General features: G+C 45.4%; 1 protein-coding gene across 8 annotated transcripts in view; it reads left to right on the forward strand.

Annotated features, from left to right (window-relative positions):
* The window catches only part of amph (amphiphysin), a 28,549-nt gene extending 4,211 nt beyond the window's left edge, over positions 1-24,338 (forward strand). The window contains exons 1-25 of one of the 8 annotated variants that reach the window (XM_030364198.1): positions 2,132-2,290; positions 6,817-6,897; positions 7,590-7,644; positions 8,473-8,567; positions 8,886-8,981; positions 9,587-9,694; positions 10,044-10,129; positions 10,429-10,504; positions 10,910-10,992; positions 11,282-11,305; positions 11,676-11,820; positions 13,516-13,635; positions 14,403-14,486; positions 15,502-15,528; positions 15,668-15,691; positions 16,295-18,043; positions 18,635-18,664; positions 19,094-19,135; positions 19,612-20,037; positions 20,580-20,633; positions 21,140-21,193; positions 21,340-21,393; positions 22,184-22,369; positions 22,530-22,631; positions 22,979-24,338. In XM_030364198.1, coding sequence (XP_030220058.1) covers positions 2,222-2,290; positions 6,817-6,897; positions 7,590-7,644; positions 8,473-8,567; positions 8,886-8,981; positions 9,587-9,694; positions 10,044-10,129; positions 10,429-10,504; positions 10,910-10,992; positions 11,282-11,305; positions 11,676-11,820; positions 13,516-13,635; positions 14,403-14,486; positions 15,502-15,528; positions 15,668-15,691; positions 16,295-18,043; positions 18,635-18,664; positions 19,094-19,135; positions 19,612-20,037; positions 20,580-20,633; positions 21,140-21,193; positions 21,340-21,393; positions 22,184-22,369; positions 22,530-22,631; positions 22,979-23,083 — 3,975 coding nt within the window. In that variant the 5' untranslated portion in view covers positions 2,132-2,221 and the 3' untranslated portion in view covers positions 23,084-24,338. Of the gene's footprint in view, positions 1-2,130; positions 2,291-6,816; positions 6,898-7,589; positions 7,645-8,472; positions 8,568-8,885; positions 8,982-9,586; positions 9,695-10,043; positions 10,130-10,428; positions 10,505-10,909; positions 10,993-11,281; positions 11,306-11,675; positions 11,821-13,515; positions 13,636-14,402; positions 14,487-15,501; positions 15,529-15,667; positions 15,692-16,294; positions 18,044-18,634; positions 18,665-19,093; positions 19,136-19,611; positions 20,038-20,579; positions 20,634-21,139; positions 21,194-21,339; positions 21,394-22,183; positions 22,370-22,529; positions 22,632-22,978 lie in introns of those variants that run through there. The other 7 variants (XM_030364199.1, XM_030364200.1, XM_030364204.1 and 4 more) reach the window with 7 other exon arrangements.
* The last annotated feature ends 1,201 nt before the right edge of the window (positions 24,339-25,539 follow it).

Here is a 25,539-nt window from a genome sequence, read left to right on the forward strand (position 1 = left end):
GTGTGTGTAACATGAACACACTGTCTATTATGATGGGCTGCCCCGGAGCCATCCGATCCGCATAGTGTTCAACCCACCAAAGACGGCTCCACCTGGGGCACACAGCTCCATGACGCTCGGCCGGGGACCAGCCCACGCTCTGGCCCAACGGTCGGGTGGAACAGGGCTTCCAGAAGGCTTTTCGTGCCGGGACCCCCTCCCCCTGTGGAGGTTCTCCTGGGCCCAGGGCCCGGCGGATATCTGTCTATGCATTGTCATTCCCATGTCGGAAAAGTGACAATGAATCTCGATGTTCCTTTTTCATCACTTCAGTGGTTCTCTTTTCTTCTTCTATCGCCCTGTCTTCAAAACATAGGCTACGTGCTCCTCAATGACATGTATCTGTAGTGTCTTACCCCTACCAGCTCCTTAAAGAACTATATCTTTACTCTCTAACCCATACCTGTGCCTTAATGAACTGTATCTGTACTGTCCAACCCTGACCTGCTCCTTAATGACCTGTCTCTGTACTTTCTAATCCCTACCTCCTGAACGACCTGTTTCTGAACCATCGGACCCCTACCTGCTCCATAAGGACCTGTATCTGTATTGTCTAACCCCCACCTGCTCCTTAAATAACTGTCTCTGTACTGTCCAACGCTGACCTGCTCCTTAATGACCTGTATCTGTATTGTCTAACCCCTACCTGCTCCTTAAAGAACTATCTCTGTACTGGCTAACCCCTAAATAATGACCTGTATTTGTATTCACTATGTGTTTTCTTTTCTTTAACAAAGTTACACGTTTCATGTAACATAAACTTATGCACTACAGACTTATTTTCCGCTGGACTCTGCAACTGACTTAAGTCAAACCATTTGTAAAATACAAACACTTCTGGTGTTTAGGCCTAATTTAACATGATACATCCTGGCACTAAAATCACGTTGAGGTGCTGTTAAAGGACATTTCTGTATGCACTCTGAAGCGTATTTGTAATTTGTTACAGCTTACGTAGAAGTTGCTAATGACTTTATAACAACAACATGAAACATAATTAAATCCAGGTTGAACTGCAATATGTAGGCTTTTATAGGCCTATCAGTTGTCCGTCAGAATGAACAAACGTCTGCTGAATACGTCCTAGTCCCAGTCACTTTTGGTTTAGTTGACCTGATGACATGAAGGATGTGGGTTCAGAAAGTTTCAAGTCCATGTGCGCGTCATCGTCAGAAGGGTGATGAACACAGGACGTACCAACAGCACCAAAATTAACCCATGTGGGATTTAAAAATGCCCACATGATCCATATGAAGAGGACGACAACGATTATTCATCGTTGGGGCTCTGTGATGCATCAGCAGTTCCCACTCGCCACGTACCTACAGAAATGATGACAGCCTTAACAGGAGCAAATGCATAGCTGCTACGTGCGCTTGTGGTGCTCACGTCACACGCGCTATAGGGGGCTGCAGCACGACCAAAACTCGGGGTTCTGACGCCCTCTAGGGGTCTGTTAACCACACAGCAGCAAGTTCATGCCTATTTATAAAAACATGTATTTCATTAACATTAAGAAACACCATGCTCCACAACGGAACCCAGAAAATTGTCAAAGAGTCTTGGTCCGTCTATTAATGATGTACTAATTCAATGCATCAAAACAATTGTAATACTCTTAATATACTACTGTTTATAGCGTATCCTGCTCCAATATTGCCCACGCTTATTTAAAGTCGTTCATTTGTTCTATAATGAAAACAGAGACTAGTTTATTAACAATTATGAGATACCCTTGGTATTGGTCTAAACTATTATTAAAAATGTGCTTCAGACTTTCTTTTACAACTTTTTCTGGAATCACTGAACATATCCGGTGGCTAGTTCGAATTAACGTGTTGGTTTTACCTGGTTGACAACACTAAAATTAAGATGAAGAAGAATTTCATATAAATTAAGATGAAAATTCTAAGGAATTCAACTTAACATAATACACTATATCAACGCTAGACAACGACGGTTATAAATCATGGTATACAAAAAACGGACACCCAGATCTATCTAGAAATGAAAATAAGATGGGTGCATGGCGGACGGTGGCAGCAGCAGTGAAGCGTGACGGCAGCGCGGGGCCTGTGGCTTTAAGAAGCCCTCCTCCCCCTCCCCCCTCGGAGCTGTCATCGGCTCTCTGCTCTTAAACCGTGCTGCTGAAACCGTTTATCCCTGTTCAGGACTAGCAGCCATGGCTGAAATCAAGACAGGAATATTCGCGAAAAACGTCCAGAAAAGGCTCAGCAGAGCACAGGAGAAGGTGAGACGCAGCGGGAGTGTAACGGGGGGGGACTGTGTAGAGCGGGATCGCTCACGCCAAGCGTGTGTTTGTCATCGGGGCAGAGATGCTGTGGTGTTCGGGGGGAGCTGTCCAGCGTAGCGTTGGTGCTCGGTGTACGAGCAGCAGGCCGATTCCTCCAACATCACTTGACTTGGCCGCTTCCACGGAGTATATCAGGAACCACTAGAATGATCTAGGACACCAACATCCTTTATAGTTGAATACTAGCCATACGCATTATATATCATTGATTGAGTATTGATGAATCTAATGTCACACCGTCTAGGTGAGAACAGTGTGCAGTCTAAAACCCCCCGCACCACCACTAACCGTGCCGCTCAGAAGCATTGCGTTACAAACCCAGGCTTCAATTCTGACGAAATGTTCAGCGCTAATATTATACATAAATAGCCCGCGATGTGTTCTTGTAATAAGTCCATCGTGGGCCGGAGGATGACATGTCCAACGGTGCATTACACCTCGATATGTCGACATGAATGACATTTCCACAGCTCGACGTCCCACGTAGCAGGCCCCAAGACAAACTGCTGCTTGTATGTGTTGTTACCCAAGGGAACGTCTTATTTGATCTTATCTAGCGGTATAGTCGTAATTTGACTGCAAGGTCGGCGGAAGGGGAGCTCAGATGGTGGTGTTTGGGGTGTGTGTGTGTGTGTGTGTGTGTGTGTGTGTGTGTGTGTGTGTGTGTGTGGGGGGGGGGGGGGGGGGGGGGGGATGCCCTGCTCTGCGCTCTGCAGCATGACGTCAGAGATGGGGGGAGTCCTGTTCTTGTCAGAGACGTCAGTATTCGTGTGTGCGAGTGTGTGGGTGTGTGTGTGGAGCCGTCTATATACTATCTACTTAGTGTAGTAGGAAGGATAAGCAAGGTGTGTGTTGGGGGAGGGGGGGGGGGGGGGGGTTGCGAAACCAAAACAAATCTCTACTTTCACCCTCAGGGTTCAAATCATGAAGTAGACGATGGATCACAGCTAGATTCTCTCCCGTCCATACGTGTGTATTGATTTTACTAGGCTTAAATTGTTTTTTTGTGAATGAATATACTGGTTAGGTAGTGTAACATCTCTCGCTCTCTCCTTGGTCTTTGCCAATAGCAGAGTCAGAGGATCGGATTTCCTTAAATATGCTATTGTGGGAAGCTGCTTTATATAGCCAATAAGCCCAGATTTTGTCTATTCTTACAAATTAAATACAGAACAGATTGTTTTACAGCAGGCCAGGATATCTAATGTAATACTTTCACCATTTGGTACCATGAGTAGCCTACACATATTCTTAGCAGGGGTTGCCCCAGTGGGAATTTAACCACTAACCCTGGTAGTGTTAGCGTTCTATGAATATACCTCTCCCTCTTGAAGACTAACCAACCTGCTGTGAAGAGAGAGAGAGAGAGAGAGAGAGAGAGAGAGAGAGAGAGAGAGAGAGAGAGAGAGAGAGAGAGAGAGGGGAGAACGAGACAGAGACTACTTCTGAGGTTAGGATGATGGTGAGGAGGATGATGATTTTGAGGCTGGTGGTGATGATGGTAGTGATGGTGGGGATGATGATGGTGAGGATGAGGATGATGACGACGGTTGTAGTGGTGTGTGTGGTTTGCTAACCTTTAGTACCCTCTGCCTCTTCCTAGCCTGAACAATCACTGCCTCCACCTTTAACCCCCACGTATTACACATTGATTCACATTGTCCTCATGGGAACAAGTAAAACACAAACTAGACGCTAGTCACAGTTTAAAGTTGTTGAGGAGAACCCTTTATTCAACAGGAGTAGAGTAAGTAAAGATACCGGTACATGTCTTCAAGGAGCCATGGTCAGATATCCAATCCAAGTAGGCCGGCAGACTTGGTTCACGTTCACAACATCAGTGACTAGCTTTTATTATCGCCCAGTTTGAAGTAGCACCCTTAACATATCGGTACTTTCAAGGCAAACTAGCACTCGCTCTTTCCAGGCTTATGCTATACCTTTATGCTACATGTCGCTATGTGTTCCTTGGTGCAGCGTCTTTACAACAAGTCAATCCATGATGTAAATAATTAATAGATTGCCTCACTGTTAGATAGTGTTTCTGAAAGAGACACTGATAAGGTTCAGAGAATCGAACCAGTGCCGAAGTTTGTAGTAGTTTGTAGTCGTATTTATTTTTGTTTAATGAAGACAGGTTTGGCGGTATTTTGCTATATTTAATGACTGGTTAATGATTGGTTAGCAGAGTCAGACAAGTTTCTAGATTATAACCTCACAGAACGGTAAATATTCCTCTTCAAGCACCAAATATATTACTTTAATGACAGGAAGGTTATCAGATTGACGATTATGTAGCATGCAGACCCTCGGATCTGCAGGAGGCTTTAGTGCTTGAGCTTTCACATGGACGTCTTGGTAAATGACACCTGCCACCTCTGCAGGAAAATTGACACAAAGGAGATGGTGTCTGGTTCTCCTCATGTTCTCCTCTTACCTCGTAAGAATGCCCTCTCATTGGCCGTATAAAACTGTCTACTGTCGTCTCATTGGTCGTATGAAACACACAAACTGTCTACTGTCGTCTCATTGGCTGAATAAAGCACCCAAACTACTTCCTGCTGTGTTGGTGGCCAAAAAAAGCAACCAAAATGCTTACCATTGTTTTATTAGACAACAACTAAATGGCTTACTGCCTTCTAATTGGCCCACCCGGCATCCAAATGGCAGACTACCATCTTATTGGCCAGATAACACACCCACCCAACCTTTGAATTTCCCCTGGGGATCAATAAATTATCAATCTATCAATCTATCTATCCTAACTGTATGCTGCTGTCTCATGGCAAATGTAAGGGGAAATTCTATGTTCACATTCTGTTTCTCTAAGTGCCATTTGTTGGCATGTGCCTTTTCCGTGAACCCCTTTATTTTGTTTAAAAGCTGTAACTGAGCCCCTGTTCCCCAGGGGGGCACTTGAGCCCCAGGGGAAGGTCGAGAAGCCAGGGCTCCAAATGAGAGGGCACGGCTATGTCCTGTTTTATGACATCCGGACGAGGTTCATCGATAGTTTACCATCTGGTAACCAATACTAACATTTTTATAGGGGGGCAGAGCTATTCTCAGCATCCTGACAACACTGTATAAGAAGTAATTTTGTCAATGCTTTGGACAATCCTTGTGAAGCTCTTGGAGAGACTGGGTGAACTCCAATCTGAGGCCTCGGATGATTGTATGATTATTGATTTTGTTTGATGTTTGTTATATGTTTTTGTACCTTTATTAATTACATTTATTACACTAATTGTTATAAGTTCGGAAGGCTCTTTATTCCTACTCACTTTATACAGAAACGATTGACGTTGGTCCAATATTCCCACCACACCATCTACAGCACCCAAACCGCTTTCTGTCTTATGGGACAAATAGAGGTTATGAGAAGTTCCTCCTCAAATAGAATGTTCTACTACAGAACAGAATGTAATAGAGTTCCATATCGATAATCTTATGCTAACACAAAAGTATGACTTCGACATAACACCATTTCCTTCAGATGTTGTCCTGACGCCCATGTAAGGCAACATCCACCTTTGGTGTGCTGGCCTGTTTATTGGCTGTCTAGGAAGAGGCTCCTGTGGGTCGTCAATCACTAAGAGGATTGGAGTGCTAGGGGGTGGAGCCAGCAGGTCTGAGCTGCTCCCGGAGATTAGCACCGTCTTCACACCTCTTAGACCAGAGATTTCACTGGTTCTTTATTTATAAAGGTGTTGTTTCGTTTGGGAAGGGTGATGGATAGCTATACCTGCCATATGTATTAAAGTGCATTAAAGTACATTTATAATAAAGTGAACGGAATATGTATATGAAATGTTATCTTATTAGCTAATTTACAGTACTTGTGTTATGCTCCTAATTAAGAAATCTAACCTCCAAACTGATTCTATATGACTATCGATTCATCTTTACTTTTGGCCTTTAACTTTTCATCCCCTTAATGATAATAACAAAAAAAGAACGGCTAAATAATGGACAGACACAAATACATACAAACATACATGCATACCACATACATATGTACACACATGCATATACATACACACATGCACACATGCAAACATACATACACACATACAAACAAACTAACACACACACACACACACACACACACACACACACACACACACACACACACACACACACAACACACACACACACACACACACACACACACACACACACACACACACACACACACACACACACACACGCACACACACAATTTGAACTGGGCATCATGAATTAGAACAGGTGGTCTAACAGCTGAAGGGTTCTGGTTTGAATCCCCTTTTCCTTGCTGTGCCCATGTGCCCTTTAGCAAGGCAGCCACTGTGTGTGTGTGTGTGTGTGTGTCTGTGTGTCTGTGTTTGTGTGCGTGAACATGTATAGATGTAGATTAGGCGAGTTTGAGTGAATCCAGATTAAATATTGCCCTAATTTTGACCAAACTGTGATCATCTCCCCAGGTTCTTCAGAAGTTGGGAAAAGCAGACGAGACCAAAGATGAACAGTTTGAGCAGGTCGTCGTCAACTTCAAGAGACAGGAGGTGAGATGAAAAACGATTCATTGTTGTTTATACATGACATATTACGATGAACACATGCATTGTAGTAACATATTCTGTAACTACATATTCTTCAGTTTTCTCATACCTCTCTCTTCTTTCTCCCTCTCCCTCTCTCACTCTCTCTTTTCTCTCTCTCTCTCTCTCTCTCTCTCTCTCTCTCTCTCTCTCTCTCTCTCTCTCTCTCTCTCTCTCTCTCTCTCTCTCTCTCTCTCTCTCTCTCCCTGTCTCTCTCTTTCTATATATTTTTTTTCTCCCAATGTACAGAAGTACTAAGTATCCTATTTGATATCTAGTTAGGAGGATCTTCTGTGCATTACGGCCAATCCTGCACATGTTTGTTCTTTCCAAGCAGAGAATAACAAAACCTGGAACAAAATGTTGCACAACCTAATATGGCTTCAGATTAATATAACGTGTGACAAAGATACACTTGTGTACAGTGTGTCAGCACGGACATTAATGTGATAAAAATATATGAAATATATAAAATATTAAAATTGCTGTATGCGTGTATGTAGCAGGTGTCCTTAAAGGTAAAACATGACGGTTTAATTGGGTCGCAAAGGTATACAGAGAGAAACTGTGTGAAGCAGAAATTGTAGGGGGGGGCTAAACTCATATGGTCATGTGATGAAGGAGGCGTAACCCCCCCTCCTCTTTCCTCCCATCAGTCCGAAGGCTCCAGGCTGCAGAGAGAGATGAAGGCCTACATGGCTGCCATTAAAGGTAAACACACACACACACACACACACACACACACACACACACACACACACACACACACACACACACACACACACACACACACACACACACACACACACACACACACACACACAAACACATTTATGTACACATGCACATGCAAGCAATAATTCATGCATGCACACACACAAAGGCACTGGCAGTGGCAAACGTACATTGGCATACGTCCATCCGCATACAAAAACATGCATGCTGTGCACACACACACAAACACACACACACACACACACACACACACACACACACACACACACACACACACACACACACACACACACACACACACACACACACACACACACACACACACACACACACACACACACACACACACACACACACGCACACACACAATTTGAACTGGGCATCATGAATTAGAACAGGTGGTCTAACAGCTGAAGGGTTCTGGTTTGAATCCCCTTTTCCTTGCTGTGCCCATGTGCCCTTTAGCAAGGCAGCCACTGTGTGTGTGTGTGTGTGTGTGTCTGTGTGTCTGTGTTTGTGTGCGTGAACATGTATGTGCGTTTCTGTATGCGTGTGTGTGCACATGTTTGTTTGTTTGTGCTTGCTTGTTTGTGTATGTGGTGTGTGTGTGTGTGGTGTTTGTGGCGTGTGTGTGTTTGTGTGTGCTTATTAGGGCATAAAATGTAAAGCGCATATTTAACCCCAGTGATGCACTCTCCGTGTAGGTAGCGTCTCTTTAACACACGCCACCTAGCCTGTAGTTCCTTACCTCCTGATTAACCGGGAGGGACTCTGTCTGACCAATGGGCTGTGTGTGTTTCGCAGGCATGCAGCAGGCGTCCATCAACCTATCAGAGTCTCTCCATGAGGTGTACGAGCCTGACTGGTATGGCAAAGACGATGTCATGGTCCTTGGTAAGGTCAGTCCAATCATATTCTGAACCCTCTGGTATCGCTGTGGTAACCCTAGCCAAGACACAATGGTTTTAGTAGAGTTCAACTTAACCCTGACTACATGGTGTTGAGTAACCTTAATCATGACTGTACGGTTTAAGAGGGGTTTTCAATTTAACCTAAATAGTTTGAGGTAATGCCATCAGTAACTGCTCATGATTTGCTAACAAGGGAAGATAAATGTATACTTGTGTGCTCTCCTTGTAAACCGAACCTTATAGTAATCCTTGTACCGAGACAATTCCATTTGATCTAAAGCTGTTGTTTGGAATCTTCCCCAACAGGACAGTGATGCATTGTGGGAAGATTTCCACAATAAGCTGGTGGATTCCACACTGCTCAACCTGGACGGCTACCTGACGCAGTTCCCTGACCTCAAGGTGAAGTCCCGCACTCAGTCGCTCTCATTGAGTTGTAGGAGGGGAGTGTCTAGACTCTAGAGGACATTTCTAACACAGTAAGGCTTGAAGGGTCGGATCTGACAGAAGCAGCTAGTGTATTGATGAGAGTGTAGGACTCCCGGCTGAGAGTTCTGGGTACGTTCACGGGGGTCTGACGTCAAATCATCACAGCTTGACAAAATAATGACAAATGCACCACTTTCCACTTTACTTTTTATATATAGGGACAGGGTTTCTAGTGAATTACATATTCTATCTAATTCCAGTCTGACTTAGTAAAAATATCGGTGTACACTAGCCGTTCATTTAGTTTGCTCTAAGAACCGTTGTGTTCACCTTGTGGATGTTTTGGGGTTGTCAACGCGTTGTTCTTCCTCTTTTTCATTCTCATTGTTATTTAACGATGAAAAGGAACACTTTGTACTTGGTGGCGTTCCCGCCACGAAAGGAAGGAAATGTTTTGTGTGACAAATCACACACGGCCGACTGTTTTCTCTGTGTTAAGGCGTTAAGTTGCTGGTCCACTGGTAGTGTCATCCGCTGGATCAATGAATGTGATGGGTAACCAATGGGTTGGTGTCCAGACCAGGGTGGCCAAGAGGAGCAGGAAGCTGATCGACTACGACAGCGCTCGCCATCACATGGAGACGCTACAGGCGTCGGGGATGAAGAATGACCGCAAGATGGTGAAGGTGGGTCATCACCGCGTCGGCCATGCCCACTTATTCGTACAGGACGCATCGTCACAAAGAGATGTGAAAAGACCCTTTGACGCCAGGGAGAAGGGCTTCATTTGAACTCGATTGAAGAGTCTTTTGTAGGACATTGCTGGTGTCCTAATTAGTGAATTTTTTCGCAAGGTTTGTGTCGTCATTAATTACTCTTAGTAGCTATTAGCACATTGAATAAGAGTTATTGTGTATCTTCTGATGAATGCTCTTTATATTTGAATGAAGCTGATATTGACCGCAATGAGTTAACCGTGTTGTAAACTAGAGGCTTCTGTTTAACACTTGCTTGGTTTGTTTTCCTGTTTTCCAGGCAGAAGAAGAGTTGAAAAAAGCTCAAAAGGTCTTTGATGAACTAAACGTTGGTCTCCAAGATGAACTGCCCACACTTTGGGACAGGTGAGTGTGTGTGTGTGTGTGTGTGTGTCTGTGTGTGTGTGTGTGTGTGTGTGTGTGTGTGTGTGTGTGTGTGTGTGTGTGTGTGTGTGTGTGTGTGTGTGTGTGTGTGTGTGTGTGTGTGTGTATGAGTTCCATGATTTTAAGAGGCAAACTGAAGTTCTTAGTTACAGTGAAAGTGTGTTGAATATATTGTGTAAAATTGTGTTAAATATACTGTAATATAATAATATAACCCCCATATAACTTACCTTACTGGTGCTAACAGTGTGTATTGATCTCTTTCTCTTATTCTGTCTCAGCCGCGTGGGGTTCTACGTGAACACGTTTAAGAACGTGACCAGCCTGGAGGCCAAGTTCCATCGGGAGATCTCTCTGGTGAGCACGCTAGGCACTGATCTGTTGATGAACGCAAACCATTATTGTGTAAGGAAGCTGGTCCTCATAGTCCAGGTCTCCAGATGAAAATCCATAGAAATGTATTGTGAGGTGTTCAGATTTCATTTGGTGGTAGCTGAACCCCTTAAGTGGCCGAGGGGAATCATGTATCAGTAAAAGTGTTGGATGGAGCCCATAGCCAAGAACAACAGATATTCAGTTACATGAATCTGTAAAAAACAGATTAGAACAATGCTAAACCCTCTGCTTTTCAGAGTCTCCATAAGTATAGAACAACCAATGGTATTTAAAACGACCCTATGATAAGGCTACGAGTGCAAAACAAATGTAGCTGCTTCAAAAAGGTATGTCTTACATATTTGCTGTCCTCTGTGAATCTTGTAGCTCTGCAAGCAGCTTTATGAAGTGATGACGAAGCTTGGAGAGCAGCATTCAGACAAGATGTTCACCATCCAAGGAGCACCAAGGTTAGCTTCTCCCTAGCATGCTACAGGGAAGTGTCACTGGGATTTGAATTAGCATTACTATCTATATCATCCCTTTCCTATGGTTTACTATCATAACTTGATTTAAGTTTGTGTCTTTACCTACCGTAAGATTTTAAAAACACGAGCTAACGTCATGAATTGACAAATCTTGTCAGAACATAATGAAAGGACATTCATTAATAATGTGTCAATATTTTAAATAGCTACTATATTAATAAATACATTCTAATGAAAGGGATTGTCTTACATGACTTGCTGTCTGTTATAGGCGTTCTTCTAAAAGGCCGAAGCGGTAAGGTGGTTGTTAGTCTAGTTGTAAAGACACTGTCAGTTGAATGCTAGAAGATTCACTGGTTGGCTCTGTGAATCGATTTTCCCCAATACCAACTCGATTGGTCCAATTAATTGGTCTGTTTATGGCAATCATGTTATCAGAGGATTACCATAAACCAGATTGCTAATTTGTCGGTAAATGTGCTTATTTCGTCTTTGTCTCCCGGTTCAGTTCCACAATAGCAGTGACTGTTTATCCATTGGTTCCTCTTAAGCTAGTACCCCAACAGTTGACAAACCAGCTCCATGAAGTCCTGTAGATTATTCTGTCAGCATGGGGAGCTGGGGTGACACTGGGATTAACCTGTCGTCTCTATGGTGGTCTCCAGTGATTCGGGACCGCTCCGTCTAGCCAGAACCCCGTCCCCGCCCGACGATGATGACGACAGTCCCCCGACCAGCCCGGAGATGGGAACCAACCACATGCTGATGCCCCACTCACCCGGACCTCCGCGACCCAAATCCCCCATGCAGGTACACCCCAATGGAAACTAGTGTGGTGTTTAGGCAGAAAACTGGGGCATTGGATAAAACACATACCTGTAGTGTAGCAGCTGACCTTAGTTTTAAAGGTGACATATTATCCCACCAGGTGTGAGTGTGATTAGCCATAACAAGCCGTTTAGAAAATCGGCCTCTTCCGACAACCCAAGTGGGCGTGTCCAGCTAGATGTATGCTTGATAGATCAGTCTACCAGCCTATCCAGTGGACTGTAGCAAACGTTGCTCATCTATCCGTCATACATCTAGGTGGACACACCATCTTGTGAAGTCAGAAGACGCAGATTTTTCAAAATGGCTTGTAATGGCTAATCACACTCACACCTGCTGGAATAATACGCCACCTTTAAGATACCGTTATTTCCATTAGTTCCAACCAAATGCTCATTGTTGTTCATCATATTTATCCAACTTAAGCTTTCCTTAAATCTCCCTACTTTGGAGATCCCTCATTCTGGTTCTCTATTTCTGTTGTCTTAGTGCTATCTCTTAATGTTCTCTCTTTCTAATCTATGATTTAATGTTCTATGGCTTTGAGTAATGTGTGTGTCGAGAGTTAGTAGCCTATTTAGATTAAGCAGCCTACCTAGAGTTAGTAGCCTACTTTGTCCTAGCCTACTGTCTTGACTCCAAAATTGAGATACGTCAGGCAATTGTCCGTAGGATGTATGAGATTAAGGCAGCAGTATCGTTGTTTGGTCACTGGTCTATGCAATGTTTTGTTTTTGCTGTTATCAGACATATTTTCTTTGCGGCTAATGTTAGCCTGTTGCCTTTTTAACGCTTTTTTGCTGCAAACTATTGTCTTTAATTGGTGAGTGGATATGTAAACTATTCAGTCTTGTGCGTAGAAAATTGAGCATAGCAAAGTGTATAGCCAGCTATCACTTTGTAATTTAATTTAAACGTTTGGTTTTCCTTTCCTTCTAGACGTTTACTATGTTCAAATGTATTTGTGAAGATATAGTAGACATATCTATTGTTGTTGTGAACTACAAAATCATTACCATTTCCTCAAGTTACATGCTTGAGGCCCATTCATTTCTCGGTGTCTCTTCGTAGCATGTTTTCCTTGTTCTCATTATTCCTCTGTCTCTCTCCATCTTCCTCATTTGTGTTTTTACCATGGTAAGTGACATTCTTCCCTTCGTAGCTGTTGTAAACCAGTAATAGACGCATTCTCCCCATTCATTGTATCTCTTTGTCGCCATTATGATGTTTTTATGTCGATGTGGTGCACCGTCAACATGATCAAAATGATAATAATGTAATGTCATTCACACATAATGTTAGTCTTCACAATCTTGAAATCGGCACTTGTGAGCAGACTTAACAGTCCAGTCGAGATAGATAGCTTGATAGATGGGTGTATGGATGGATAGACAGACGTACAGACAGTCAGACAGACAGACAGACAGACAGACAGACAGACAGACAGACAGACAGACAGACAGACAGACAGACAGACAGACAGACAGACAGACAGACAGACAGATAGATAGTTTCCCCGAGGGGGAAATTGTAACAGCAGCAGCGAATAAAATAAAAAATCAACATTAATAGACAGGTAATATTAAAATGAATACAAATGAAAGTCTAGGAGAGGTGTCTCATCCGCGGTTCAGTCGCTAACTGGTAACCCATTGTATTTGTCTCCTCCCCCCCCAGCCGAGAAAGGGTCCCCCGGTGCCTCCTCCCCCCAAGGCCACGCCCACCCGGGAGGTGGCCCAGGAGCAGATCATCGACTTGTTCGGAGGGGACTTCCTACCAGCACCCACGCCCTCACAGGTATGACCTGTCAGCGGAGAACTGCTAATCGGTACCACGGTACCAAGCAAGGTCTCTCAGGGTGTTAGCGTTAAAACACAACACAGCCTCTTTGCTACTCTCCATTTTATAAGTGCTAAGTGTAAAGTAACATAATGAAGGAACTTGGTTTAACAAATGCAACTTACAGGTAGGACCGCTAGTCGATGCTGCCCTCTAGTGGCCAGTGAGTTAAACGATTTCAGACAAATTACACAGAGGTATTTCAAGGAGGGGTTGGGATCAACTGTGTGATTTTAAACAAGTATTACCACTCAAATAGTATCACTACAGTATCAGTTACTAGGCTGGTGCTGGCCACCTTGAGACAGCCTGTATGAGGACGGTTTGAGCAAGGTCATAGTATCAATCTGCTGGTCATCTGAAACCCGGTACACACATAGCTCGGATCACTATCATATACATTTAACTGTTGATGTATATTGTATGTTCATAATCCATACAGTGTGTTGTGCATCCAATATCAAGTCTGTGTAGCGTATCAGTATGTCTGACAGTTTTCTCTCAGGGTAAACCATACAAGAGTCAGGTTCAACCTCTATGTTGCGTCTCATCTCTGTTATTGAAAATAATCTATAAATACCTAGCGCACAAACACATTTGTTAGGACTTATTAGAGGGAATTATAGAGCATAACATAGTTACGGATTAGCTTGTGATGTGTTTAGCTAACATGATGTGGTTAGCGGCGTGCTAACGTCTCTGATGCGCGTGTTCTCTCACGACAGCCCAATGAGCGACCCGGAGAATCACTCATGGATCTGGACTTTGATGCCTTCCAGCCGGACGACAGCGTGTCGCCCATACCTCAGGTTCTTGCTCTTACAAAGCTTCCGGTTTCCAAAAATTTGTTTTCAGATGAGAGTCCAAGGATGCAGAGGGATGGGTTATCCCCATGGTTCTGACCCACTCTACTTTGTGATACTTTCTTTTATAGATCACATTGTCGTTCTGTAGGAGCGTTATAAAGAGCGATGTTGTTTATGAAATGTGCCACACTCCGTGTTGCTGGCGCTGCCATCATCACCAAATAATACAATACGATAGGATGCAATAAACACTATCAATCCCTGAAAGGGAAATTAGATGCTACCACATATATGCACGCAGGGCATCGAAAACAGGCATAGTAAGAGAAGATGTGCTTTGTAAATCCCAGATGGGACATTCTGGAACACTTGACAGTTGGGAGACCACAATCACACACACACACACACACACACACACACACACACACACACACACACACACACACACACACACACACACACACACACACACACACACGCGCACGCACACGCACACGCACAAATGCAACAGTTAAGAGCAGTCAGTAGGAAATCTGCAACTGTTGCTAGGAAACAGTGGGAGATTCTAACAGAAGGAAGGGGAATTATAGAGCGCTGTTCTTCTCATCGTATTAAGGATGCAGTTAATTAGTCTGTTCGTCAGCTGTGTAATTGACGAGACCTGATTTCCTGTTCCTGTTTCTGAGGAGTTTCAATAAACCATACATCTGGTCACCACCAGACCAAATTAGCCTCTATCAGCAAAACCACTGATTTTGGATTGAGGATGGGGCGGGGTAATGCACTTATATTTCATTTGAAAAGGGGTGTACGGCTTACACTTTATTTATTAAAAGTTAAATAGTAATGATTGGATTTTACGCCTAAATAAAATATCCACATGCCTTAACCTTATCTCACCAGCAGATGATTTGACTGATTAAAAAGTTTGTGGTCTACAGTTACAGTTTAGCTAGCCTATCAATCTATAAATTGATGTTTTAACATCGTCATTATCAATATGTTTCCCCCCCTGCAGACAGCTGTCCCTTGGGATATGTGGTCGGTGAGTCACCGTAGACATTTATTCTACCCACAAACCAGTTTTAATTTCACGCAGAGAATTCAGCCCTAGATAAAAGTGTAGTTTTTGAGCTAGTTATAGCAAGCTATTTGTACTAAAATACTTTTTTCGTTTCTTTCAGGGAAGTGCCCAACCAGCACAACCTGTAAGTGGTCTCTCACAATTGTCGCAAAAAACATTCTTCACAAAGAACACTCCTCATTTTTATTTCTCATTCGATGTAATCACTGTGTATGTATATAACCATGGTGACTGTATGCTAATCATCTCTGTTTGTTTACGATGCAACTATCTAGATATACATCTGCACACCAACTTCATCAGCCAAAGGACACTATTCACGTTTTCATTTTGGTCCGATGGGCTCACAGCTTTGTTCTGCTTTTGGATCGTAGACTTGTGTTTCAGAAGCCTGTAATCCTCATTGTAGGCCCAATGTCAAACTACTATCGTCGTCAAATTCAATCCAAAACCAGAAGAAAGGCTTTATTGCCCCCAGTTCAGTTTAAATGTCACGTAATTCAACTTAGTCACTTCTCATCACCCATACATGCATCTGAGTAGTGGAGGAGGGGCTGAGGTAGAGGAGGAGGGGCGGGGCTGACACAGGGGCTGCTAGTGGCGATGGGCGGAGCCTACGGCAACATATTGTCCAACTTATAACCCTTTTAATTCCCCCAACCCCAACCCCCCCGCTCCCACACACATACACACACACACACACACACACACACCCTCCCCAACGCAGGCGGCCGACAGCGGCTTCGGCTTCGTGGCGGACTGGTCAGCTGACTTTGGCGGCGCCGGCGCTAATGGAGACGGCCCTGTGGCCCCGGCGGCAGCAGAGAGCGCTGGGTGGCCCGCGGCCGAGGCCTCTCCGGCGGCCGGGCCCGCTGACGAGGCCCAGGCCTGGCCCGCGGCCGAGGCCGAGGCCTCCCCGGCCCGAGGGCCCGATGACGCCCAGGCCTGGCACGCCGGGGGCGGTTGGGCGGAGCAGGAGCCGGAGGACACTGCCGCCGCAACCCCTCCACCAGCAGCAGCAGAAGAAGCTCCAACGGCAGCAGCAGCAGTAGATGCTCCACCAGCAGCAGCAGCAGAAGAAGCTCCACCAGCAGCAGCAGCAGAAGCTCCACCCCCAGCAGAAGCTCCATTGCAGCCCTTGGAGACCGCCGCAAGCCCGACGTCGGCCGCTCCCGTTGAGGTTAGCGGCCCGGCCCCTGACCCCATCACTAACCCCGGCTTTCATTTCCCCGCAATAGGGGGTGATGTAGCACGACCGCAGGGGGGAGGTCCCACGCACCCAACTGGTGCTGAGGAAGAGGAGGGAGAGGAGCAGGGAGAGGAGGAGTGGGAGGAGGAGGAGGAGGAGGAGGAGGAGCTAGTGGCCAGGGCAGCAGGTGGAGGTCCGACAGGGGAGGAGGCGGGGCGGGCGATGGAGGACAGGAGGAAGTCCACCCCGGGGCTGATCATCACCAACGAGCACGGAGAGGAGATCGAGGACCGCACGGAGGGCGGGGGGGCGTACGGGTGGGGCGGCCCCTGCTCCTCGGAGGACTCCGGCTCCGAGTACGGGACGTCCGAGGAGTGGGGGGGCGGAGGCCAGGAAGAGGGGGGGTGGGCCGGTGGCGACGCCGACGAGTACACCCCAAAGGGGTCCCACGGGGGCTGGGAGGCGGACGACGACGGGTTCGTAGCGGACGGCTTCGCGGCTGACTGGTCCCAGACCCCCGGGGGCCCCGCGGAGTACCAGGGTCCTGACCCGTCAGCCCAGGGGACGGGTGGGGGCGCGGGGAAGGCTCCGTCGACGGAGTCCCCCGCCGCTGGGGGATTCAACTCCGACCTCTTCGCCGACACGCCCGGCGGAGGATTCGACGCCGATCCTTTCGGCGGCTTCCAGCGAGACCCCTTCGCTCAGGAGAACGGGGGATTCCCGTCGGACCCCTTCGCCGAAACCCAGGGAGGAGACGCGCTGGGGCCAGGGCCGGGGGCGTCCCCTCCTACGAGTGGACCCCCGGGGAGGTCAGGCCTCTCGGTCACCTTCGCCGACCCAGAGCCTGGGGCCGGCGGGGGAGACCCCGCGGCCCGGAGCGATCCGTTCGGTCCGTCCCCCGCAGGCGACGCGTTCCTGGCCGATTTCAACTCCGACCCCTTCGGCGAAGGAGGAGGGGGAGGAGGGGGGGGCGGGGGCACTGGGTGGGACAGTGACCCCTTTGCCGAGGGATTCAAAGCCTCCTTCCCGGACGCCGGCGGGGCTGACGGCGTTGGCGCGGGGGGCTGGCAGGAGGTGGGCGCCGGGGGCGTCGGTGAGGATGAGGATGACTTTGGTGAGTGCGGCGACACCTTCCTCCCAGAATCCTCGGGCGGCCCGGACGCCGCCGCCTATGTGGTCGTCCCACGGCCGCACAGAGAGCCGGAGAGCTCGGACATGTCCGAAGACGAGGCCGCCAACAAGCGCTATGGGAGGTTGTACCAAGATATAGAAACAGAGAAGGACGAGGTACTTCAACCGAAACCCAAACCCCCGTCTGTTTGTGGTAGCCTAGCAGAGAGACTAGCGCTCCTAGACCCGAGGACTCAGATAGAGAACCCCCTGCCTTTGTTCCCGGGCCACCGAAGCCTAAAGAATGAAGACATTTGGTGCGCCCCCCCTCAGTCCTGCCTGGACCCTAGACTCAGACACCCCAACCCCAAATCCCTCCCTGGCCTCCCCCCCAACATCCCCTCAATCTCCCCGACTGCTTGCTCTCTCTCTCTCTCTGTCTCTCTCTCTCTCTCTCTCTCTCTCTCTCTCTCTCTCTCTCTCTCTCTCTCTCTCTCTCTCTCTCTGTCTCTCTCTCTCTCTCTCTCTCTCTCTCTGTCTCTGTCTCTCTCTCTCTCTCTCTGTCTCTCTACCTCTTTCTGTCTCTCTCTCTCTCTCTCTCTCTCTCTCTGTCTTTCTACCTCTCTCTCTCCCTATCGCTCTGCTTGTCCATTGGTCCATCCCACACATTTTGCATTTGCATCCGATTTCAATTCCAATGTCACCACGCATCTCCCAACTGTTGTTTGCGTGGGCGAGCTATTAACTTGTGTTTCTGGTTTGATTTAGGGGACCAATGCTTTTAATGGATTTGCTCAGGTAACTAAGACTCGCTAGAAACCAGGGATCCATTTTTTTAATTCTTTGGCTATACTGAGTACAAACATAATCCTAATTAATAACATTACGTTGTATCGTAAAGGATAATTCCAGTACTTCCAGTAATATATTTTAAACTGAACGAAAAGAATAACTTTATTTCAAACTTCAAAATTCACTTTTTTCTGATACCTCTATATGATGCTTTTAAACATGATTGAAAACAACAAATATATACTTGCATAACGATTGGAAGCAAACACGAAAATGTGTTTGAAACATTAATACTAAATACTAAACGATATTGCACTAACTGTATAATCACATCATCAGCCCCTTACTAACATGCATGGTATATTATTCCCAGCTTGTGTTTCTGCCCGTAATATTCTGTCTTTACATATTCTGTTTTCACCATTCATCCTGAAGGAGGAAGCTGGATCCTCGTTCTTTGCAGACTTTGATAACATGGTGAGTCTACCGTTGATTACTTCAAGTTCAAGAGACATGTATAAGGTCATATGTGTCACATCAAACCTGAATTAGTCTAACACCTTCTCTTTGGGTCAAATTTGAACTCTGCAGGACAAACAATCCTTGTCATCTTTTTTTAACTCTGTAACTCTGTGAGTGAAAATCAAACATTTAATATAACCATCTCGAAATGGACTTGCTTATTTCCCTGTAGATTGTTACATTTTTTTCACCCGTTATTTGTTAATTTGATGCGATCTCATGTCAGGATGTCAGGAACCTTTCTTTACTCTGTGAAAGTTAACCTAAGGATTCATTCAGGCTTGAAGAGCCATTACCCGCGCTTTTACTTTGATAACCTAAACTAACGTAAAAAAGAAACGTCACTAAATCACCGGCCCGCTTCACGGCGCACAACACTCTACAATAAAGTCTGGTTTAACCGACACCTTCCCTTGGCTGTGGGGTACAAGAAGGACAGCGGGGACGCGGTCAAAAGCCCCCTCACCACCAACACAGCAGCCCCATTGGTCGATGAAGCGGCCGCCGAAGCACCCGCCGCGACGGTGTTGGCGAGCGAGGAGGACGAGCCGCTGGTGGAGGCTACCTCCCCATTGGAGGCTGAGGCAGAGGGGGCGGAGGCAGCGGGCGACATGCCGGAAGATGTCACCGCAGCAACGGCAGAAGAACCGGTGGATCGATCCAGCGCCGAGACCCAGGCGGAGGAGGTTGACGCCAGCCCGACGGAGGCAGTGGTGGTGGAGGAGGTGAAGGAGGAGGTGAAGGAAGAAGTGACAGAGGAGGTGAAGGACGAGGTGAAGGAAGTAGTGACAGCGGAGGTGAAGGAGGAGGTGAAGGAGGTCACCCCCACAAGTCCAAAGGAAGAGGAGAAGCTGGCTGTGAGTGGGATGAGTTGTCAATTCTGTTCACCTGCTCCTCCCCGCTGATGCCCTGTCACCCATGCTGTCATGTTAACGTTCATCGCCGTGACGATCAGCTTTATTTAAACTTTCACGTCATCAGCTTGATTTCCGTCATCAAACTCATCGCCGTCATTTCCATCATCCCCATCATCTTTGCAGTCATATTGTTCCTGATCTCCCTCATCCTCATCTTCATCATCATCATCATCATCACCATCATTGCTATAAACCTTCCTTATCATTAATCCATGGTTTTCTTTTGTGTAAGGAATGTAAGATGTCCAAGTTTTGCTGCTCATAATCAACATCCATTTTATTGGATACTGTTCAAGCTAAATCCTACTTGGTGGAAGACTCATCATCCAATAATGTATCCAAAAAATACAATTTAATACAAAAATAACAAATCTACAAATGCCAACATTTTCTTGCTGATTTCAACACGTTTCCTATCATTCCACCATGAATGAAACCATGTAAGGATTGTATCCACTACTAACATGATGCTGTGTTTCCAGTCCCCAGTGTCTGCTCCTGTGGAGGTGGCTGTCCCAGAGCCAGACATTATACAGGTACGTCTCCCATACCTGATGGCATTAAGTTGAACTCTCTTGGATTTAGGGTAAAGGCTATTTTTGGTAAAAGACTACTGCAAAGTTTTAACCTACGTTTATTCAGTTGTGTGAACTCTTTGTTAACTTCATTTAGATCCAGTTGTGTTGATACGTTTTACTCCTTATTTAATATTTTATGATAGACTTTTTAAGTCCATTTAATGCAATTAACGGGATACCAAATTTAAAAAGAAACACATCTAACAACTTTTCAGCATAACCCATTTTTCACAAATAATATTTTCCACAATCTCGATTATACTACTACTACTATTTATTCATTTTAGAAATGTCTTTCTAGTTAATTTTAAATGCATGGCATTAAGGATGGGTTAGGCACAGGTAGCCATCATAAAGATGCCCACAGGCTGAAGAAATGGGCCATTGAACCCAGAACCTTCTTCATCTTGAATCCTGACCCCATGCGGTTTGTAAACTGTCCACTGCTTTGTTCCGTTATGTAGATCCCCACTGCCGAGGAGGACAAGATGACTTCATCCAGCGAAACAGACCCTCTGGTACAATAACAACACACTGTGTACCAGTGGTGTATGATAATGAGTTACTAATGCATTGTCTAGCTCTTCATCGCGTTTGGGGAATGTATCACGGCCTGGACGCTAACTCCTCCCTTTAAGATAATGAACGTTTGCCTTGTGTGTAGGAATCTGCCACGACCCCAGAGGAGCGGAGAGAGAGCCCCATGGAGGACAGCTCGGTAAGCCCTCCTCATGTCTGATCCTCACCTTACATCTGGCCCAGCATTACGGACCAATAGCAACAAAAGACTCGGTGTACAGTCGCTGATGTTTGTTACTGCTGTCACCAAACAAACCCTGTGTCCAACATTCAGCATATAGTCGAGGTTAATCTATTGCTTCAATACATTTGAAAAATACACGTTTGTAGAGAAGATTCCTTAGGTACTATCCTTTAAAGTGTGGAACACACTGGCCCAACCGTTGGCCATCTGAAACGTTTGGGGAGACTCAGACGAGTTCGGGAACAAATCTGTTGGGTTTGTTCAGCTGTGTGGGATGCTTTTGGAACCGCGCGGACGGTGTCCGGTCCGATTCAACATTCCAAGTCTGAGAGTGTTGGCGGGTGATGATTGGAGACTCTGATTGGTTGTTTGCTGCTAGTTGTGTGCTGCTAGCAAACAATCTGCAAATCAGCGCGGTGTGGGAGGGGCAGAATAGCGCCACGAGACTAGCGCAACCCGATGTTAAGGAGACTTATTAAACCTTGCGCAAGAGCAGTACGTACTGTGTAGTTGGCAGTAGTCTTCGCGGTATCTTCCAATGCAACTCTTCTACAGGTCAGTCGAGAGACAACGGAGTGGTCGGAAGAAGGCAGTTGGCCGTTGGTTTGAGTCTGCGCTGTGTGTGTGCCCCTTAAGTGTAACAGGAACACTGTTGAGTGCAGATGTGTCTGTTTGTAAGCATAAAAAAGAATCACATACTAAGTATACATAAGTATGAATGTCTGTGTTTGTTTTTATCGCCTAGAAAACGATGCCTATCCCTTCCGTGGTGATTGAACCCGCATCCAGTAACGAGGGTGATGACGACCGCGACGGGGACATCATTTCCCCCGTCGCCGCCATCAGTGACAACGGCGTCATGGCGACAGAAGCCAAGGTGTCCGGAGCCGCCGCTGGTGGCCATGGGCTCCCCGACGGCTTCCTCTACAAGGTGAGAACCACGGTCCAGAACCTTCTACAACTTTACAAAACCCTGCTAGAACTCTCCAGACCCTTATCATATCATACTATCAAACTACAGAACCTTTTAGTACTCATAGAACCTTCTTCATTTTTGAATGGGCATAAACATCCAACTACATGACCAACAGGTGGAGACGATGCACGACTTTGAGGCGGCAAACTCTGATGAGCTGGAACTGAAAAGGGGGGATATGGTCCTGGTGGTGCCCACAGCCTTACTGGAGGACCAGGTCAGTAACACATGTTGGCAAAGGAACATAGCTCTGAATGTTAAACAACTCTATATTATTTTGAGATTTTGTGAAACACTAAGTGATTTTATGTTGTGGTCTGGGACATGGTTACAGTGGTCCGACAAAATGATAAGTCAAATCGTCACAGACCAATTCTATATCTGACGTTAACCAATCTATGAAACAATAATGTATAAATGATATTCTAACGCCCCGGTGACGACCTTGGAGTGCTACCGTCCCTGATCCAGCTGTGATGTGTGTGTGTGTGTGTGTGTGTGTGTGTGTGTGTGTGTGTGTGTGTGTGTGTGTGTGTGTGCGTGCGTGTTTGTGTTGTTCTGTAGGATGCCGGCTGGCTAACAGGGTTCAAGGAGAGCGACTGGAAGACGCTCGGGACTGCTGCCCCTCGAGGACTTTTCCCCGAGAACTTCACACAGCGGGTGGACTAAAAAGAGGGAAAAAATAAAAAAGGGATCCCCCGGGAGTGGGAGAGGAGCGACCGGGAGGGAGAGGAACGCATGACCATGCTTCCCAGTCTTAAAACATGTAGCTGTGTTCTGAACCCCACTCGTACCACCGGTACGCAGCAGGGGGAAAATAACAACAGGTGAATCATCGCGGAAAAAATGTAACTTTAACCTCCGAGAAAAACCATACAGCAGTATAAGAAACACTAGTATATACTCCAAGTTAGCAAAGTAAAACAAAAACAACGACACAAGCATGACGTGATTAATAGGTCGATCCCTCCTTTTGAATCCGAGAAATGTGTTTGTGTGTATGTTGGAGAAATATGTAAGAAGTGATGTGCGTGTGTGGTTGTGTTTGTTTGGGAGCATGGGGACCACTACACCACCCAACCCCACCCCAACCCCCGACCCCCCCTCTCCCATCTGTTACCAGATAAAGAAACCGTGGAAGATGTCGTCCTGATTGCTAACGTGACCTTCTCCTCTTCCGCTCAGAGTGTCTTGTTATTGGTTGCGACGGAGCAGCCCAGCAGTCCGTATCGATGTGATCTCTCTTTAACCCTTTTCACCTGAGTGTTTACATGAGGCATTTCAATGTTTCTTTGAATAAAACCGTTGTTACGTTGTTACCCAGCAGCCGTTGTTAGTGTAACGTTGTCGTGGAAGCGCCGCCGGGATGCGGCAGTTGGTCGATGACTCGGGCGCTTGATGCGTGGAATGGTGCGTCGGCCGTCATTGAGGTTTATGTTTTGCGGTGCTTTTGCCAAAATGAATTGACAATAACTATTTGGTCATCTGAGCATGTGCGTTTTAACATGCAAAGGATATATCTCACTCTTGAAAAAGTAATAAAAGCGTATCTTCCTGGTATTAAATGAAGCGTTGTATATCTTTTGAACCCGTCCCTATTTTTCCTCCTGAATAGATGTTTATATCATTTCAAGAGATCTGCATAAGATAAACTCTGTGCTCATATAAATGTACCTTTCTATATTTGAGTTTGTGTTCACAGGTACACGATGTTGGAGTGAAAAATAAACTGATATGCAGCTATGTGTTAAATTGTTGGACTTCACACAGTTGGGACTTTACATATATCCGCAGTCCAACTGTGCAGTAGATCAATGAGTATGACGTCACTTCCTCTTGTGCTACTGTAACCCCCTTTCCATTGATTTTTTGTGATGTACATACCTTGATTATTTACCTAAAGGCAAATAAAGATTAAATCACATGTTCAAGTTATTATTTTCTATGCTAAATAATATATTATCAGCTAAATCGTTTTAGAAAAGCAATTTGCTAATAGGCATCTTATAATCGTTGCTTGTTGAACATCCTAATTGATTTAACAGGTGAAACGGATGTAATGAGTTCAATGAGATTAATGATCAATCTGATTCGAATATTTCAATTGAAATATTGCATTGTCATTAAAATTTTTATTTCATTGGGGTCAATGCTTCATTATATATATATATATATATATATATATATATATATATTTTTTTTAATCATGGCTCAAATTTTATAGGAAAAACTCTTGAACGTCAATTCTGCGCATCATTGTTTGTTTAGTGCCACCATGTGGTTAACTAATAGAATTACAGTAAGTATACACTTTATGACCATGAACCCAAATGTACAGAAGGTGAAGCAGATCAGAGGTAACTAAAGAAACAAGAAAAGTGAAAGCTAGATGAAGCCTAGGATATATGATTGTTAATCATGCTTGATTTGTGATTGTGTTTATTTAAAGTCTAACCCTATAACCCTAAGGGTTAGTAATGGGGTTCGATACCTGTAAAGATTATTCAAACTTACGTTCGTACTGTTCTTGTAGGCCTAGTACAGATACGGTGAGTGACCGGCTTGGACCCAGACCGTTCGAGAGCTGACGATAAACCACCTGAGAAGATGTTTAACAACCGCCATGCATGTAACCTATGTAGAACGGTTTCAACACGTTGAAGGGATATTTATATTGAAAAGGGGACTCGTTTACTGCCACCCTGGGCCTGTGGGCTCATTGTAGGATTACATTACACTCACATGTGCCCAGCCTTAGTGCTCGTTACTTCTATACATGGCACCTAGGTTTGGAAAACTTTTGTGTTACAGTTGTGGAAACTCCATAACATTGAGGTATGGTCAGAGGCGGACAGAGTACACAGCTTCCTTTCTTGAGTAAAAGTACAGATACCCCTTGCTAAATTTTACTCAAGTACAAGTAAAAGCACTACAGTCAGATGTCTACTTAAGTAAAAGTACTGAAGTACTTGTTTTTCAAAAGTACTTGAGTATCAAGAGTACAAGAGTATGTTTTCTAAATATTGCATTACTACTGCCACAGTGCTTACATTTATGTATAGAAACGTCCTACATGGAGTTATGAAAAATGTTAACACCTTGGAGAATGTAAAAGGAATTGAAAG

Source organism: Gadus morhua, chromosome 8 (genome assembly GCF_902167405.1).
Source record: "Gadus morhua chromosome 8, gadMor3.0, whole genome shotgun sequence".
Lineage (NCBI taxonomy): Eukaryota > Metazoa > Chordata > Actinopteri > Gadiformes > Gadidae > Gadus > Gadus morhua.